Raw genomic sequence first — 16845 nt, 5'->3', positions numbered from 1 at the left:
CGTGGGAATTATGGGAATTTACCGTTATTATCACCAGCCTGGGCGCACCCACTAGAGGACAATTACCTCTCCCTTTGGTCTACCATATCTCAGCAAATATCTTTGTCTCTCCCTGCTTGATTCTCTACTGAGGTCAGCTACGTTTGTCTTTGCTTAGAATTGTCACCTTAACACTGTCACCTGAACTTTGTCACCTTAACAGACCATTGGATCATACTCTGTCTATATCCATATCCTATTCTTAATTTCCGCGAGGATATCACTGACTCGAGTTTCTAACCTAATCACCCCTGCTCTCTTGCTGTTTCTTGGTCTTATCCCTAGCAGCTGCCTTTACATATCTGCTGTCTCTCTCCTGAATCCAATTCGTTTTTTTTTGTTATCCTCCCTAGTTAATCGCTTAGTCCGCGACACAATCACTGCGTACTTTTATTTGAGAGGATATCGGTAAACTGCTGTAGATGACTTGAAAGTTTCTGCACCTACACTTCCGCTCACGTGAACTTTATTCTCAATTTTTTGCCAATTCTCCTCATTTGCGAGCACTATATCGCCTTAGTATATTTAGCCTCTTGCTACTTCTAGTATCCCATTACAGACATTAAATTGTTGTTTACTTTCCAGACTGAAATATTTTAATTTCTTTGTTTTAATCTTCCCGCCTACCTTACGCAATGCGAGCTTACGCCATCAGTATTGGTATGTAATTGATGTCGTCGAGTGCAGGCGATTGTAGACTCTGGCTATTTTATGCATATTCATGTTAATATGATTCGTTGTTGGATACCATTTCAAAAAGCGCCCTGTTTTTTGAAGAAAAACGTTGCTTGAATTTTACAGCAAAGTGCTTTGGTTAGGAGACATTATTATTTGTTTTTGAGCGCCGGTTCCTAAGCTAACTTTAAGCAATTATTTGTTATTGACATCTCCGTTTGCAAAAAAGAGTGTTATGTGCGCATCCCATCATTCATCTTGCACACATGCGGTACTGAGGCATTCCTAGCGTAGTATGACCACCGTCCCTATGGAGATCTGCAATTACTTGATCTGCTACCGCCGCTCTTCTCGCAATGTTTTACATAGTGCCCATTCCGTTTCCCCAGAGGTTCTGTTTCCTTCGCGATACTATTTTTATTATTAGGGCTGCGATTATTTTGGCTCCTGCAAAAATCCACACAGAATTTCTCTTCTACTCTAACCATCTTATCATAATTGCTAATGACGCTACCGTCTGCTTCTTGCTGCGTACAGTTGGAGGCAAAAGTCTAGAGACACGTGACCGGCAGTCAAATCCGATAGTTATTAGCCAGTCACTCGAGGTCACTCTTGTGGAGGGCTGCAGGCTCTAGGGCTCTTGTGTGTCGTAGTCCAATGAGGTCATGCGTCTTGATTCGCGTGTCCTTGATGCTTTTGTTCCCGGTACGTACTATATCTGCTTTATGACCGAGCCTAATTTTATTTTTGATTCTTTCAGGCTTCCTCCGTGCCTTAGTGCTTGTTCACTGTTCTCCGTGTTGCACTCTATTCTTCAGCTTACCTTTAGCTTTTTGAATAGCAATGACCGGTTCGTTCTAATTCATCTGCAGAGTTGAATCTTTGAAGCTGTGACATTTCGAAATAAAACTCCTTATTGGGCCATAACTTTCCCAGTAGACACAGCACGAAAGCAAACTTTTCTGACCTTGGGTCCGCAGCCAGGTTTCCGCACGGACCGTAACAGAGTTGGATTTGAGCGTCTTTACGTGTTTTTATACTAGGCTTTTCGGGGAAGGTTTGTCAGCATAAGATGTGCATTACCGACAGCTGACTTATTTTACGCTCTACACGGTACTATTTTCTAGCCTGCAAATGCATGAATGAGGACTGTCTGCTCGAGAATAACAAAGAAGCTGCTCATGTGGTTGCTAGCGCTGCAGAAACATTACGTGAACGCGGCGACGTATGTAGAATAAGTGTAAATTTCAAGTCACGTACATCATGTAAACAGTGTGACAACTAGATACCTGTTTTAAACGAGTATTGATGGCACCTTGCACCTCCCGGAGACTGTGGCGCAAGATAAAAAAAACTATTAGAAGCAAACGAGGTAAAAAGAGGTTGGAAGCGAACTTCAAGATTCATCCACTTCCTACCGTTCCTTGGGTGGCTGAACGATCGCGGCGCCAGGCTTCCCTCATTGTGGTGTTTCGTGAAAGCCATTAGCTTACAGCTACAAATTCCAGTTGCCCTCCAGCGAATCGGTACGAAAAATACTTTACAACAAAGGCATTTGCTTTAACAACGACATGGCAGTATGATACGACGCTGTTTTCTAACGAATTTGTTCTTCCAAGAATAGCAGTTTTAGCTGTGCGTACGCAAAGAGTTAGCGTACGCGAGGAGTTTGCGGGGACGGTAGTGCGCATGCGCAGAACGCAAGCGCAAGCCTTGCGTCTTGCGTACGGTAGCCTTGCGTACGCTAGCCAGCGGAGTTTGCGTTGCGGCGCTTGCGTGGCTTGCGTACGCTAACTTTGACAAGATGGCGGCGCCCTGCTCGCCCGCTTCGGAATAAATACATGTCGCCGCTGGATTCTCCGACGCAATAGCTTGCTAAAATGGTAGCGGTTCGCTTTTATTTCGCCTAATCTTGCCCACACGTAGCGGTATAAGCGATAACTAGCCCCTGTTTTTCAGATAATTTGGCGATCTTCAAGCTCCTAGGCCTAACTATATACAGTGTGTTTTCCTCGTAGCAACGACACCTGGCGAAGCAGTTTTCTAACTTTTAGCCAGATCTTGCATTTTCTTCGGTTTGCATAGTTTTTCTTCTTGGAACAAAAAAAGCTCCCAATGCACTCACAGTAGTTATCAGTAATCACGGATGAAATTTTCTTCAACCGAGCGTTGATGTGGTTTGACTTCTTGTCACTAGATGGCGCCACGTGCGCCTGAGGGACGCTACGGCACGGTCAGCTAAAACTATACTTCGGAGCGGACAGCACGCAGCGCCGTAGCTCTTTGCGTACGCAAGCAGTTGCGTACGCACAGCTAAAACTGTCTAATGGCACTGCACTGTCTCGCAACGACGGTTCTCTGTAAACCGTCAGGAAACGGCCCGCTGCCTGAGTGTGTGGGTTGTAATAGCTTCTGTTGTTCTTGCAGTGAGAGAATAGGCACGCAGAAAAAAAACAGAAAACAAAGAAAGGAAGGAAAAGGAAAGAGAGTGGAAGAGTGGTAGAGCTTTCTACAGTGTCTGCTGCGCACGTGTGCTGATGGCGACGCGGCGCCTGTCTCGCAGCGCAAGCAGTCTCGGGTTCCGCTGGACCGGGGTCGGCCTCCCCAGAGCACCTTGCAAATCCTCAAGGGATTCGTTAGTATCTCACCCTGCTGCTGCTGATGCTGCATCCCTCCAGCGGCCGCGCCGCACGCCGCAGTCACGTGACCTCCTCACCCCCAATCTCTCCAACCCAATTCCATTGGACCTCCTCAACTTACCCTTCAACCCCATCACGCCTTTTCGTTGTCTGCAACATTCACTTTCTGTTTCCATTCCTAGAATCTGTCAGTAACACCCCCCCTAGTAGCGAAGATTTCATCTTGTTGCTGCTAGGACTAGAACTGCTAGAATTCAAGTGTATTTAGTTTAGTGGAGCTTGTTGAGTGCAGTAAAAGGGAAAGCTGTATACGGGTACGCATACATGCAATCTATCACCTTACATGGCTCGCTCAGAGAAAACTTTCTTCGTAATTGTTCGGAGACATTAAAACTCAGTTACGCAACTGCTCGCCTTGCCGCTGATTATACTTAATGGACCCCGAACAGAATCTCGCCAATGGCCGTATACGGAAGTGTAAAGCCAAACTGAAATACACAGCCATAGAGAAAATGAGAAAGCCAGCAGCATTTGACCTTCATCAGTACATACTGCCGAATGCACCAGCATTGCGTTAAAATCCTTAATTGTAAGCACTTAATAGTAAGCTTTCTCCATTTTTACTCCTTTCTATTTAGAGTGTAGGAGTGGTATGGGGACGCCCAGGGATCAATGAATGTAAAGTCGAGAATGACGAATTCCGCATACATGGGCACTGACCTATTAACGCTATGACGTCATGCCCTTAAGGCGGAGCTTAAGTGTCCCTTCAAAAATTTTTTTTCATAAGGGTGTAGTGAACCTTGTTACGTGCGGGAGAACACATGTTCTGCCCCGCCAAATCTGCACCTGGCACCACCAATAATTGTTTCAGGCTTACATTTCCAGCACTGTGCCTCCCGCTTCACATGCTCAGGAAACAAAGAAGGAAGGACGTTGCAAGTCACTCTGTGCTTTCTCATATCTGGGTGAGAAAACGGGTTTTCTGGTAAATTAACCGTATAACCAGAGTGTGTCAGGGCTTATACTGGAAAAAAACATAGTGATGGTTGTAAGAGCGGTGCCATCGCACAGCGAACTTGCAGTGAGGAATAAAATACTGCAGGTTTCCCACAGTGCGTTGAAGTACTTTGGGATTGTATAATTTGAGGCGATTGTCATGTGATTACAAATCGGCCGACGCGCGCAAGGCCATACGTCACTGTCAGAACCAGGCGCCATTCGAGCTGCCTTGAAGAGAGATATATCTTTTTCCGATTATTCGTACAGGAAAGTACGGCAGCGTTGATGAGCTCATTAATCAGCTGCCGTTAATTGGAGTGGAATTGCAAGAGGCGTCTTCGTTTTTCACTGTCTGAAATTTAAGAGAGCTTTATATGCTCCTGTGTCACTTCCGAAGTGTAATGCTTATGATAGAGAAAAATCCGCAATTTCGTTTGAAAGCGCAAAGTCTACACAAAATGTTGATGTACTTGCTATGTTTCACGGATTCTTCACAGACAAGTGCTCTCGAAGCGATCATGAGATTTATCGGAGATTGAAACGACATGTTTGTAAAAGTTTCGCTTTTTCAACCTCGGTACCATCGCTCTCGACTGAAAACTTCAACCGTTTGCGCAATTTTCATTAGAGAAAACGGCGCACTTTTCACGGTTCCTCGATGCGCCGTCTTCCTTTCAACCTGGCGGATATCCAGGCGTTTGATGGGCATTCAGCGACAATAACATTGGCTGTTCGCATTCGGAGCTTGATTTTTCTTTGTTTGTATACCTTTTTTCGCGCCTTGCTGTACAGCCTTTCGCATTGAGCGTGTTCTCAGAAGCAAAGAGCCCGGGTTTCGCAAGGTATGTGCCTACCTGAGGTCCTGAATAAAGGAAGTAATCCCAGAATCCCACGGGTAAATAACACTGTAGTTAACGCCAGTGTAGAAGACTGGACGTATTTCATGACGATTTTTCGAGAATAGCATTTTTTCCCGCAATCGTGCACACAAAAAGCAAATTCTGTGCAATTCAGGCAAAGTTTTTCAAAGGTGCATACCTAGTCATCAGCATGCATGAAAGGGTAAGTTTCGCCGCACAAATAGTTGCATGGGCCATCGTCACATTGGATATTTTGTTCACCGCTGGTCTTCTGGTCTTGCAGATAACTTCGCGAATGCTGTTTGCCATTTGCTGTCCTAATCACATGATGTCGGAGTCTACAGCCGTAAACGCCTGTAAGTGCGCGTGGTCGGGACACCATAGGTAATGCAACATAAGAGGTTAGGTTAGAGGCTTCTCGTTCCTTGCTCAGACACTTGAACGAAATAGAGAAGAGTGGCAAGAGCGGAAAACAGAAAAAAAAGATAAATATTCAAGAAAGGAGAAAGGAAGGAAAAAAGGAGGAATGAAAGAAGAAAAGGAAAAGGAGAAGAACATGCATATGAGTTAAAAATAAACAAGGGAGGAAAGAGAAATCAAGGAATAACCGATTAAATGAATAAAAAATAAATAAGAGAAGTAGCTAGATATAGATACTCTTTGCTAAAATAGATACTCTTTGCTAAAAGAAATAGATACTCTTTGCTAAAACTTGCGGAACTTCGATGTCTCAGAAGGAGCCAATTCACCGGCCTTCCGACCTGCATTAAGTATCAGAAAATAAGCGATTGTCCCCCCCCCCCCCCTTGCGGCATTTTCCCCCCATTTTAGGCTTTTAGGCCTCCCCTCCCCCTTCTCCTTCTTTCAGGCCCACCCTCTTTCAACTCCCTCAACTCTTCCCTGTTCTGCCGTGCGGCGCGCGCAGCTGTTCGCTGTTGCAAGCTCAGTGTGTCACGTGGTCTCGTCTGCCTGTGCTCTGCCCGGTGCCCGTGTGGTGTGCACCATGCGGACCAGGGAGCCAGCGCTTGTCGCTGTGCGTTCTGTTTGTCAGTCTGTGTGTGTGTGCCTGTGTCGTGTTATGCATTAGCTTCTTGCATGTTGCTGTTCTGGAGGGGCTGGTAATATGTTCAAATGAATCAGCAAGAAAGAAATTAAAAAGAGAAGAACACCCGCCGTCTGAGCTGACTTGGACATCCGACCACGTTTGGGGCGCCTTCTTGCCGCTGGAAACCAGATATACTAAATCGCAGTCTACAGATATTTTCGGCGAAAACGTCCGGATTTGAGTAACTGTTCTCTTAGCGACGACAGCATTGATCATTAGACAACGGTACAAGCAGCTTTTTGAGAACTTTCTCGGTTTTCTGCCTCTAGTGTTTGATATCAAATGTGTTTTGTATCACTATATATCTGAATATATTTCATATCCTCTGTGGCGACAGGGGGTCGTTTTTGTGCAAATTTTAAAACAATAACGTAGAAAAAAAAGGAATTTGACCGGAACTGAAATCAGTCTGTCACCCATCATGGTTTCCGATGCCAAAAGGAACAAGTGACACGATGGTACCTCGCTGAAGCATTCGCCGCCCTAGATGCTTTGGAAACGTCCGAACATATTTCTTTCCTTGTTTTTTTTTTTTGTTATGTGAACGTGAAAAAAAAACTGTTCAGTGCTTTTCCACAAGACTGGCGTGCCGTTAAATATCTAGAAAACTAAGGGTCGACGTACTGCAGTCTAGTTGTGAAGTCTGTCGGGGATGGTGACACCTGTACTTCGTCTGTCGATATTTTTTTCACGGTTAATCCGCCGTCATTGTTCCTTATAGTGCAAAGTTCATAAACACCAACATATAGGCTACGCTGCTTACTTGGCTGCGTAGATTGGAGTGTGTGTTATTCCTGTTCTCCGGCGAGGCTTAGATGAATAGGAAGAAAAAGAAGATTTAATAGATGTAGCAGGAAAAAATACCTTCGATTGAATATACAGGCTTCCATGGGAATAGATGAACGAATGAATCAAACTTGGAACTCTCGTGAGACGAGGAAGAACAGAAGATAAGCACGATAACGCACCGTGTTTCCTGTTATCCGCCCTAGAACGGTGTAAGGAGACGGCAGAATCTAATTTTGTCCACATTGCATTAAATGAAGACTAAGAAGAAAAGTGTAAAAGTGTACAACAGCTTTATCTTACCGGTACTCACCTACGGGGCAAAAACGTGGAGGCTAACGAAAAGAGTTCAGCTTAAGTTAAGGACAACGCAGCGAGCCATGGAAAAAAAAAATGACAGGTGTAACGTTAAGAAACCGGAAGTGGGCACAGTGGGTGAGAGAACAAACGCGGGTTAATGAGATCCTAGTCGAAATCAAAAGAAATGGGCTTGGTCAGGGCATTTAATGCGAAGGCAAGATAACCGCTGGTCCTTAAGGGTAACAGAGTGGGTTCCAAGAGAAAGTAAGCGTAGCAGAGGGCGGCAGAATGTTAAGTGGGCGGGTGAGATTAAGAAGTTTGCAGGCAAAGGGTGGATGCAGCTGGCAAAGGATAGGGTTAATTGGAGAGACATGGGAGGGGCCTTTGCCCTGCAGTGGGTGTAGTAAGGCTGCTGCTGCTGCTGCTGCTGCTGATGATGATGATGAAGAAATAGCAAAAAGTTAGCAATCGCAATCAGTGCAGTCGACGGGAAAAGTTTGTAGAAATAGTTGTTAAGCTTTTTTTTTGTACCAATTTCTGCGGATACCTATTTTTTCATTACATGGTTTGCTTAAGGTACGCGGATTAATTATTTACTTTAAAGGCCATTCAGATACAGAAACCACAAGCTTAATGACGTAAACAATTCCGCTCACCTCCTAATTGCGCAAAGAACGGTTCCAGGAAAAGCAAGCCGGTGTCTCATCACTTGTTAATGTTTGCCTGTCGTAAATATAGCGCGTGCCGTCTTCATCCGGGTTAATATTAGAGCGGCGAATATGCCGTCGCCGCCGTGTTATTATTGCCGCTGGCGGTGCTGGGCGTACGACGTTCCTCGCTGTTTCTTCCGTTTTCGCTTTTCGGAAAAGAGAAATTACACGGCCAATAATACCCTGCGCGCAGCAGCGGAGCGGAGCCTGCCTTTCGCGCCAAGGAAGGAAACTCGCTTGAATGCCGGCGTATATATCTCCGTCAAGGACGGCCACAATTTAGGGCCTTTCTCAGCTGTGGCGGAGGCGACGGCGCGTGCATTCCTTCGCTGGAATCTGCCGTCCGGTCTGCAACGTTTGTTGTTCTTGCCCGGGACACGGAGGAGGCATAGCGAATAAAACTCTCTCGAAGAACTGCGGACGCTTGAGGCGCCGGCGAGTGAGCCATATATGCAGGAAGGCTGCCTATTGAAAGGACTCGGAGCGCGCCAAATGCGACTGGAGCAGTCGTGGAGGAAACTGTTCCCATTTAAATGAGCGGACGCCGAGACGAAAAAAAAAAAAACAAAACAAAGTCGTCGCGCGGGCCACAGCCGAGAGAAGCGGTAAGCAGAGGAGGCGCCGTCCAAACTCAAGCCTCGCGTCAAGCAGCGCCAAAAGTGAGGCACGTCCTTTTCGACTTTCCAGGCGACGTCATCAGCAGGGCACATGCCTCTCGTCTATTATATGCCTGGCCGATCTAGCAATAGAAAGAAGAATGAGGACAAAGTAGGGGGAGGGAAAGTGACGCAGAGAGAAGGAAAGGTTAAGGCGAACTCTCGTCACCATATACGACTTGGCAAGCGTGGAATTCCGCCACACGTCCCTGCCTGGCCTTCCCAGCGACCCCTACAGCGACGCCAGTGGCTCGCTAGCCAGCTTCTATGGAGTCTTTTTTGCTCACCAATCCTTGGAAAGGTAGCAGACGGTAGCGCTGCCTGGTCGTTTTAGTTAGTCAATATGAACGGGACCCCGAAACCTAAGTGCCGCACCGCAACTTGATTTGTCCAAGTCTTTGTTCGAAGTCTTTCTTTGTTCTTTCGTCTTTTTTTTTTCGTTTAAGATACTTGACACAAGCCGGGCACTTTGACGGCTTCTCGCGTCATCACCGCCTCCCATTTCCTGACCGCGGAAGAAACAACAAAGGAACTCAGCGTACTTCTGGCTTTGCATTGATGTTGACGGTTTGATTTTAACCCACAGTGTGCTAACCTCCGCACTGTTTATGCCACTAGCATCAGCCAAATGCTCAAGTCCAAACAGGTACTCCCACACTGACGCAAGCCACCACGATGACAGGCAGCTCAAGTTGATGGTTCAACTCCGTGCGTCATAAATTAATGTCTCCAGTCGGCAAAAACCAAAAAAAGAAGGCAGTGTTGGAGCTCCTCAACAATGAACAGCCTACTCTCATGCGGGTTTATTCAGATCAGTGGACACCGCGCAAGTCAGGTACATTCTTGTTGACAGCGCGTTTAGAGCACAGGGACAGAAGAAACACAGAGGACGACGTCTGTCCCTGTGCTCTAAACGCGCTGTCAACAAGAATGGATCATTACCAACTAGCCCGGCAATTTGTCCTATGCAAGTCAGGTAGTTTGCCATTTCGCTTTTCCTTTGAACGAAAAGAGAAATGCGCAAGCAGTCGCCATTGCGGACGTTTTGAACACAACACACCTTTTCCACCCGCCCCTTGAGGGCGCTCCTTCAGATAAAATTCTCTCGCTTCCTCTCTCTTTCTGTCTGGCATTTGTTGGTGCCTACTAACAACGCGCCAGTGTGTCATGAACAAATTTCCGGCTTTTTTTTTTCGGTCCTGTCGTGACCTTCGTTCGGATTCAGGCCTTGTCTGGATTTTCACTTCCTAATAAGGTCTCTTCAGTGACGCGCGCGCACAGTTATCTAATATTTATTTCCCGAGGTGCCTTCGTTCTCACACCTGCCTGACTGAAAATGTGCATTCAAAGCAGGCTGCTGATTAACTCATGAGCAGAAGAAAGCGTTTTTTCTACGATGTGCGTGGAAAGAATCACGTCGACGGTAATATATGCCAGTAGGCGCGGCGCAAAATAAGCTTCTTGTTATGTTCTAAAGAGCTACTGCCTAATTCAGTAGCTCGCTCTTGCTTCTGCCGGCCTTGTCATCGCCATCGCAAGTTTGAAAATATATCTCGCATTTCTCTCTGATTTCCGAGTATGAATCGCGTTTCCTTTTGCGTTACGTAAAGGAGCCGGGCCAGTTGGTACATGACTATAATGAAAACAGGGCGCGAAAAACGGGGAAGTGAAGAGAAGATAGACAGACACAGGCGCTGACTAATGACTGAATATTTATTGCAGGACTCGTAATAAGTACTTGAAGAAATAACACAAGAAATGCAAGAAAGCGTCTTATTGTCACTTGTTTGCTAGATAATGTTTTTTTTTTGTCAGCGTCATTGATGGAGTGTTTGCGCAAGTCGCGCCTTTATTATGAATGACGTAGGCTTCATAAAGTTCGCGCTTGTGCTGGTGGTTAATTTTGTCACCTTAGAGTCTGGCATCGTCAGAGATGAGGGGTGCATTTACGGCAGCACGCTGACACGTGCTCGGTCAGCGTGCTGCCGTATCCCGTCTTTATGGTAATGCCATGTTCTGTCAGGCGGTATTTGATGCAACGTCCTGTTTGACCTACATAAGACGCCCCGCAAAGTAGTGAGATTTCATAAACGACCTCGCTGTCACAAGGGGTGAACTTCACCTAGTGTCTTTTCTCACATCTCACTTCCTTTTGCTTGATAGACACAAAGATATCGTCGCGAATGAAGTTTACTTGGAATTCTCATTTCAGCCTTCGCACTCGTAATGCACAGATGCACTCCTTAAGGTTGCTTTTTTTAAAAAAAATCACTATTACGATTTATTTCTTTGATTTGATTGAGTAACGCGAGATGTTAATACTGCACGGTGATCCAATGCGAGTCTAAGCGTCATATGATCATTTCTGTGATAAACGCGCTTGGAATGAATGGTTTGGCAGATGCGTACAAAGATTTACCGTGTTTGGTTCGTAGTGCACGATTTATCATTGACATGTAAATTAACAGCGGAACGAAAAAATGGACACGAAGAGAGAGAACAGACAGGACGGGTGCTATGGATATTGATATATGGATACTGTAGTCTGCATTTAAACTGGCAGTAATTTTTGCTTTCCTTTCTCTGGCAGTAATTTTAGCCTGTGCTTAGTTTGAGCTATAGCTTCGTTTAGGATGCCGTAATCAAGTGGCGTTTGTTGTCAACGTGATTGGATGTGTCTTATGTACTTTGAAAAAAAAAGGAGTACGTTTAAACATAATCGCTTCGTTACAAAGATACGGGCCGTTAAGATATGTTGCAAAATCACCTGGCGTTTTTCGAGCAACCCCGTACGTATTTTTATTATATGAACTGAGTGCCTAACCGGCACAGTTTGCGGCTCATGCTGGTCTGCATTGTTATTTGCGCAGCGGACACGAGGTTTTGCGTTGAAAAGGGAAGAAGAAGAAGAAAAAAAAAAGGCTATTCATTAACAATAATGTACTGCCCGCGGCTTCGCTTTGCATTACGATGCCAATGGTCGTGACTTGTTTGTTAATAGTGGTTGCGCAGTCTGTTCGTAGCTACGGGCTTTCGCCATTGCGGCAGCTATGTGCGCGCTCGATGCTGCGTTCCGAGAGTTCAATACACGTTTTATCTGTTCAGAAGCTTTTTTTTTCTAACTCTGCAAATCTTTGTTTTCCTTCGTTGTTTTTTTTTTCTGCTTGAGAGCCAGACTTTATTTGTACCCTTTGGTATTTGTGGTCAGTTTAGCGACCTTTAGACCAGCGTAGTAACGTCAAGATTACAAGCAAAAATAAAGTAACTATAAGAAGGTCGTTACAAAGATAACATAGAGTAGCAACGTGAAAAGGCTGTCGCCCAAGCCTAAAACTGAGGACGCGCATACGCGCGCACTTACTCTGAACAGAGGACGGCAGAGCCAGTGCTGTTTTATTTGGGAAGGCTACGCACGGCGGCCACCGCGCTCGATCCCTTACTTTTGCGCCAGTTGCACTTTTTTTATGCGTGTTTTGCTTTCCTTTTACCTCGTGGGCGGGCGCTGCGATCGGTTTGAACCGTTTTCCTGTCGCCTCCGGTCTCCGCTGTTTCGGCGCCGACCCTGAGTGGACAGCTGCGGTGCCATTTGTCTCGCATGACGACTGCAGGGTAGTAGGGCCTGTCTTCTCTCTCCTCTACTTTTTTTCTTTCCGTTAGAGCACTTTTTGAAGTGACTGACTACCGTTATTGTGCTCCTGTACGCTGCGACTAATTCAGTTCTGACCGGAGCGCAATGTAGTGCCAGTGTCCCCATTGGGGTTTTCCTTCTCCAAACGTGACGCAGGGATGCAGTGTGGAATGGAGCGGCAGTACTTGTTTGCTACTCGACCGCTGTTTTTCTTTTTTCATTTGTAGTTTGGGAGACTTTATCGCAAGGCTAGTTGATCACTGGCTAGGTTTTATATTTGCCTTCCTCTTACATGTACTTCCTGCACGAGTGTGCTCAGCTCGAAGAAGCCCTATGAAAAGGACAAGAAATTTTTATTAACCATACGCCTTTACTATAAGGGTCAAGAACGGTGCCTTTGACATTTGTTTCCAGTATATTCTTGTTCCTGTATCCATTAGCTTTCTTTTTCTAATTTAAGTTTGGCTTATGGTTTATGGGGGCTTACCGTCCCAAAGCGACTAATTTAAGTTTGAGTACGACTGTTCAACCTCCGATGAATTTCGCATCAGCAGACTCGGAAACTCACAGGTGCTTTTTTTCAGAAAAGAAGTCTTTGGAAACGGTTTTATGTGAAGGCAGCGTGCTCACCGTTCACATAGGCACAGTGTGCCGTGACGTGAGTATTATGTGCACGCTGGCATCCGCAAATGTTATTTAAGAATAGGAAAGCTAAATTTTCCTCATCAGCCCAGAGTCGTGGTCAGTGAATGCTCAACTGTGTCTCTGCTTTACGGTGCAGTAAACACTGCGCTTGATGACTGCGACCTGCGATGATCAACAGAGGATGGCGTATTCACGGTGGCGCGCACCGCAATGCACCCAACTATAGAGGTAACGCTGCTCTTCATTTTAGTACGCCACTGGATCCGAGCAGTGACGAGCTTTCTAATCCATGACGCTGCGTCATCGTTTAGCGTTTTCTCTTTGTTAACGCTGAGCTCGTGCGAGGTGGCGCTGTTATTAAAATGCTAACCGGCCGTTTACTATTCACGGGGCGTTTCGTGCCTCACCTGATTATAATTTTTTCCCCCTTGATTCTGCCCTTAAAGGGTCGCGGGTTCCACACACGGCGCGTACGGCGCTCGGTTGCGTTGTTTCATGGAGGAGAAGACCTCCGGCGGCTCGAACCAACGAGCTGGAAAATGCAGAGCTTCCAGCGAGCGCGTATGATATCGTGCACTTGGTGGCGCAGGTCGCAGGCGCAACGGTATTTTTTTTTTATCCTTCCACGCGACACCACGAGGCACTCAAAACAAGAAGACTCGAGCAGGCAGAGCCCCATTAGGGTCGAGTGCGGGCCCGGGGGAAACCCGTGGCTTCGGCGGCAGAGGCAGCCCGCCGGTTCGCTGGCCAGCAGCGCATATGCCCGAGCACGGTGCCGACGCGCTTCAGTTGCGTCTTCGGCCGAGTTTTTTCTCTTCGTATTTCATGTTTTCTTCGTTCCCCCCCCCCCCCCCCCCTCCCCCTCCCCACCGTCCTCGTAGTACCGCCAATCGAACTAATGAGGCGACCATGCTCTGGTCACGGCCGCGCACTAAAGAATTCCGGCCCCGGTGTCCGTCTGTATCAGCGTTGGCTCGTGAGTGTATCGGCTACGGCTTTCTATGTTTTTGTGCCTCTGTTTCTTCACTTTCTTGTTTTATGTTTCGATCTACTATCTGTGCTTGGTGGAAGTTCGTCGACTGCTTCGCCACCCTAGTAGTTCTCGCTGCGCCACCCGAAGTTTCAAATGGAATGCCAGTCACATGCGACATCTGCGGTACCCTACGAGCTAGAAAGGAGTAGTGCGAATGATCAAGGTTGCCGAGTGTCACCTCGAGTAACCCGTGAGCCGCGTGATCAGTCCTGCTTTCTGCCCATCTCGTGAGTCCTGGTCGAGAACCTTCGGATTGTTCGGCGCGCCGGTGTGACTAACGGCCTCGCCTTCCAGTCCAGTCGCCTACGAGGTGAAAGCTTGGGGAACAAATGAAGCTGGACATTGTGTTCAGCACTTTTATACGTGCTGTGTGTGCGCACTATACAGGTAGATGAGGCCCTCTAGCCAATAGCGTCGACCGATTTTCATGACGTCGTGGTTAATTTGTGGCACAGAATTAGCCACGGATTAACCTTGTGTTACTTGGGATTATCCACGCATTAACCGCGACGGCATGGAAATCAGTCGGCGCCACTGGCTGGAGAGCACACTTTGAGGGGCATTTCCCGCTTCGTTCTTGAGTTGTATCCGACTGTAGCGTCACAGCAGAATTGCTCTGAGTGCTTCCGTTTCGCTGTAGAGTCGCAAAAAAAGAAGAAAGGAGAAAGAGAGGACGAAGAAGTCTGTGGAGGGGAAGAAAGAAGATTAGTTGCTTTCGGAATGGCGGCGCAAAATTTTACCAGTGGGATCAAGATCGAGAAGCTAAATGCCTGCACTATAGTGCTGTGCTTGAGTACATAGAACCTGCTTAGACTGCACAGATTAGTTTAGCTGTACTGCATACCTCTCTCTCAGAAAAAGTTAAATTCGGGGACTGGGTTTCGGACCTATTTGCCCCCTTATCCCTTTGGAGGGTTGATAGGAAAGCTCAGGCAAAACATACACTGAGAACAGCGCACATGCAGCCTAAAAGAGCCACTGAGGCCAGGTGACTTCAGGTGCCGTACCACACCTCCAGAGATGTTCTTGACACCATCGAAGCCTGGGAGATGTGCTCACCGGCAGCCGGCTTCAATGTGTCTGTGGCGCATAGGTCACGCTGTGCAGTTCACAGGAGAGCGGCGCATTGGCAGCGGTGTTCTCGTAAAAGGGAAGGATGAGCAGAAACAAAAGTATCAAAGCTGAAAACAAAAACCCTTTCTTCTCTTATTTTACGGCGAGGGCGGTTTGGACAGGGAGGAGGAGGAGGGGGTGGATGGGAACGGTCGTTGCTTGTTAGGACGTGGTCTGCAGCCGCCATGAGTGGCGGCGGCGGTGGTAGAGGCATAGTAGGTTTTAATAAGCCGGCGCCAAGAGACCAGTTCAGGCCATTAATTTTGTCCCAGGGCCTACGTGGTCGCGTCACGCTTTGGCTTGGTCCTTGACGATCGCCGGCTTTTGATCCAGCGGTCCGACGCTCTAGACACCGGGGCCCAGCTTCTGCGTGAGTGACCTAAAGTCGCCTCATATTGAATGTCTCATTCATTCATTCATTCATTCATTCATTCATTCATTCATTCATTCATTCATTCATTCATTCATTCATTGTGTGAGTACGTAATTGAGCAGGCTTTATCTTAGGGAGTCTTCATCCCGAGACAATTCTAATGTTTCAGAAAGCAAGGTGAAACGCACATAAGTCAAATGCGAATGTACTTCAAGAAATGCTTAGGGAATGTACGATAGTGTCAAGTGGACGAATGCATAACTTTTATTGCACTATAATGATTGAAGTTGCTTGCCGTTTCTCGGCATGACTGCCACTTTGAATAAGCAGATGTTGCAGTGAGGCAGCCCGGTAATAGATAGCGCGGAATTCTACAGAGATAAAGACGAATGTGTCAGTGTATCGATTGTAGTAAGCTTCAGAAATAAGTGAGCTTTTTTCTTGCATTGTGCGTTTACGAAAGAAAAAAGTTGGGTTTTTTCCCTTTTTGTTTGAGGTTAAACAGCAGTGATGTCAGTTTATTTTTTTTATTGCTTGTTTCTGGCGCTATCATATTTTCTGAAAGCGTTCCTAACAGCGTAAGAGCTAAATGGTTGCTCTTTTGAGCGAATGCTTTCTTAATTCGAACAACGCAAGAGCGAAGAATCAGAAGTTCAGAATCATAAGAGTGCATGCCGTAACCACTGAGCCCCCGTGGCGGCATTTATATATATATATATATATATATATATATATATATATATATATATATATATATATATATATATATATATATAACGTTATCTCATTACTATTGCCAATTTGGTAATGGTAATTAAGCGGTAAGCGGCCTTCAGTTTTGTAGCGATCGTATTCCCACCGTGGTCGCACCGCACCACGTGACGAACCACGTGACAACTAGCCCGACAACCAGACTAATCTGGACTTACAACCAAGATTAACCAAGGCTAACCAAGCTATGCCTTAGCTTTCGCTACGTATATCGTGGCATAGCCGAGCCAAGCCACTACCATTTTTTTTTTCAGACAGCTTATTGTAATTACGCAAAAAGTCCCAGTCATCTGCGACTAGGCACCTGCAGTATCCTTCCTCCGAGCTGACAGCTGGCACCTAATCTTCACCGCACGCCTCCAACAATGGTCGTTGCCTTGTTCTTCGGCATGCTTTCATACGTGACGCCGTCGTGCGCTTCCGACATACTGCCTCCGCAAACGGCCGAGTCGTGCAACGTCTTCGGCTCGATGCTGCCCTATGGCACGAGCGCAGTAACGCGGGTACCGC

General features: G+C 46.5%; 1 protein-coding gene across 1 annotated transcript in view; it reads left to right on the top strand.

The window, feature by feature from the left end:
* Nucleotides 1-16845, top strand: part of sei (potassium voltage-gated channel seizure) — a 245892-nt gene that overhangs the window by 153830 nt on the left and 75217 nt on the right. Inside the window, 1 exon segment of the mRNA XM_077659340.1 lies at nucleotides 3278-3349. Coding sequence (XP_077515466.1) covers nucleotides 3278-3349 — 72 coding nt within the window.

This window comes from Amblyomma americanum, chromosome 3 (assembly GCF_052857255.1).
Source record: "Amblyomma americanum isolate KBUSLIRL-KWMA chromosome 3, ASM5285725v1, whole genome shotgun sequence".
In the NCBI taxonomy this organism is placed as follows: Eukaryota; Metazoa; Arthropoda; class Arachnida; order Ixodida; family Ixodidae; genus Amblyomma; species Amblyomma americanum.
Note: the sequence above shows the minus strand (reverse complement) of the source record. Positions and strands in the feature narration are given on the sequence as shown.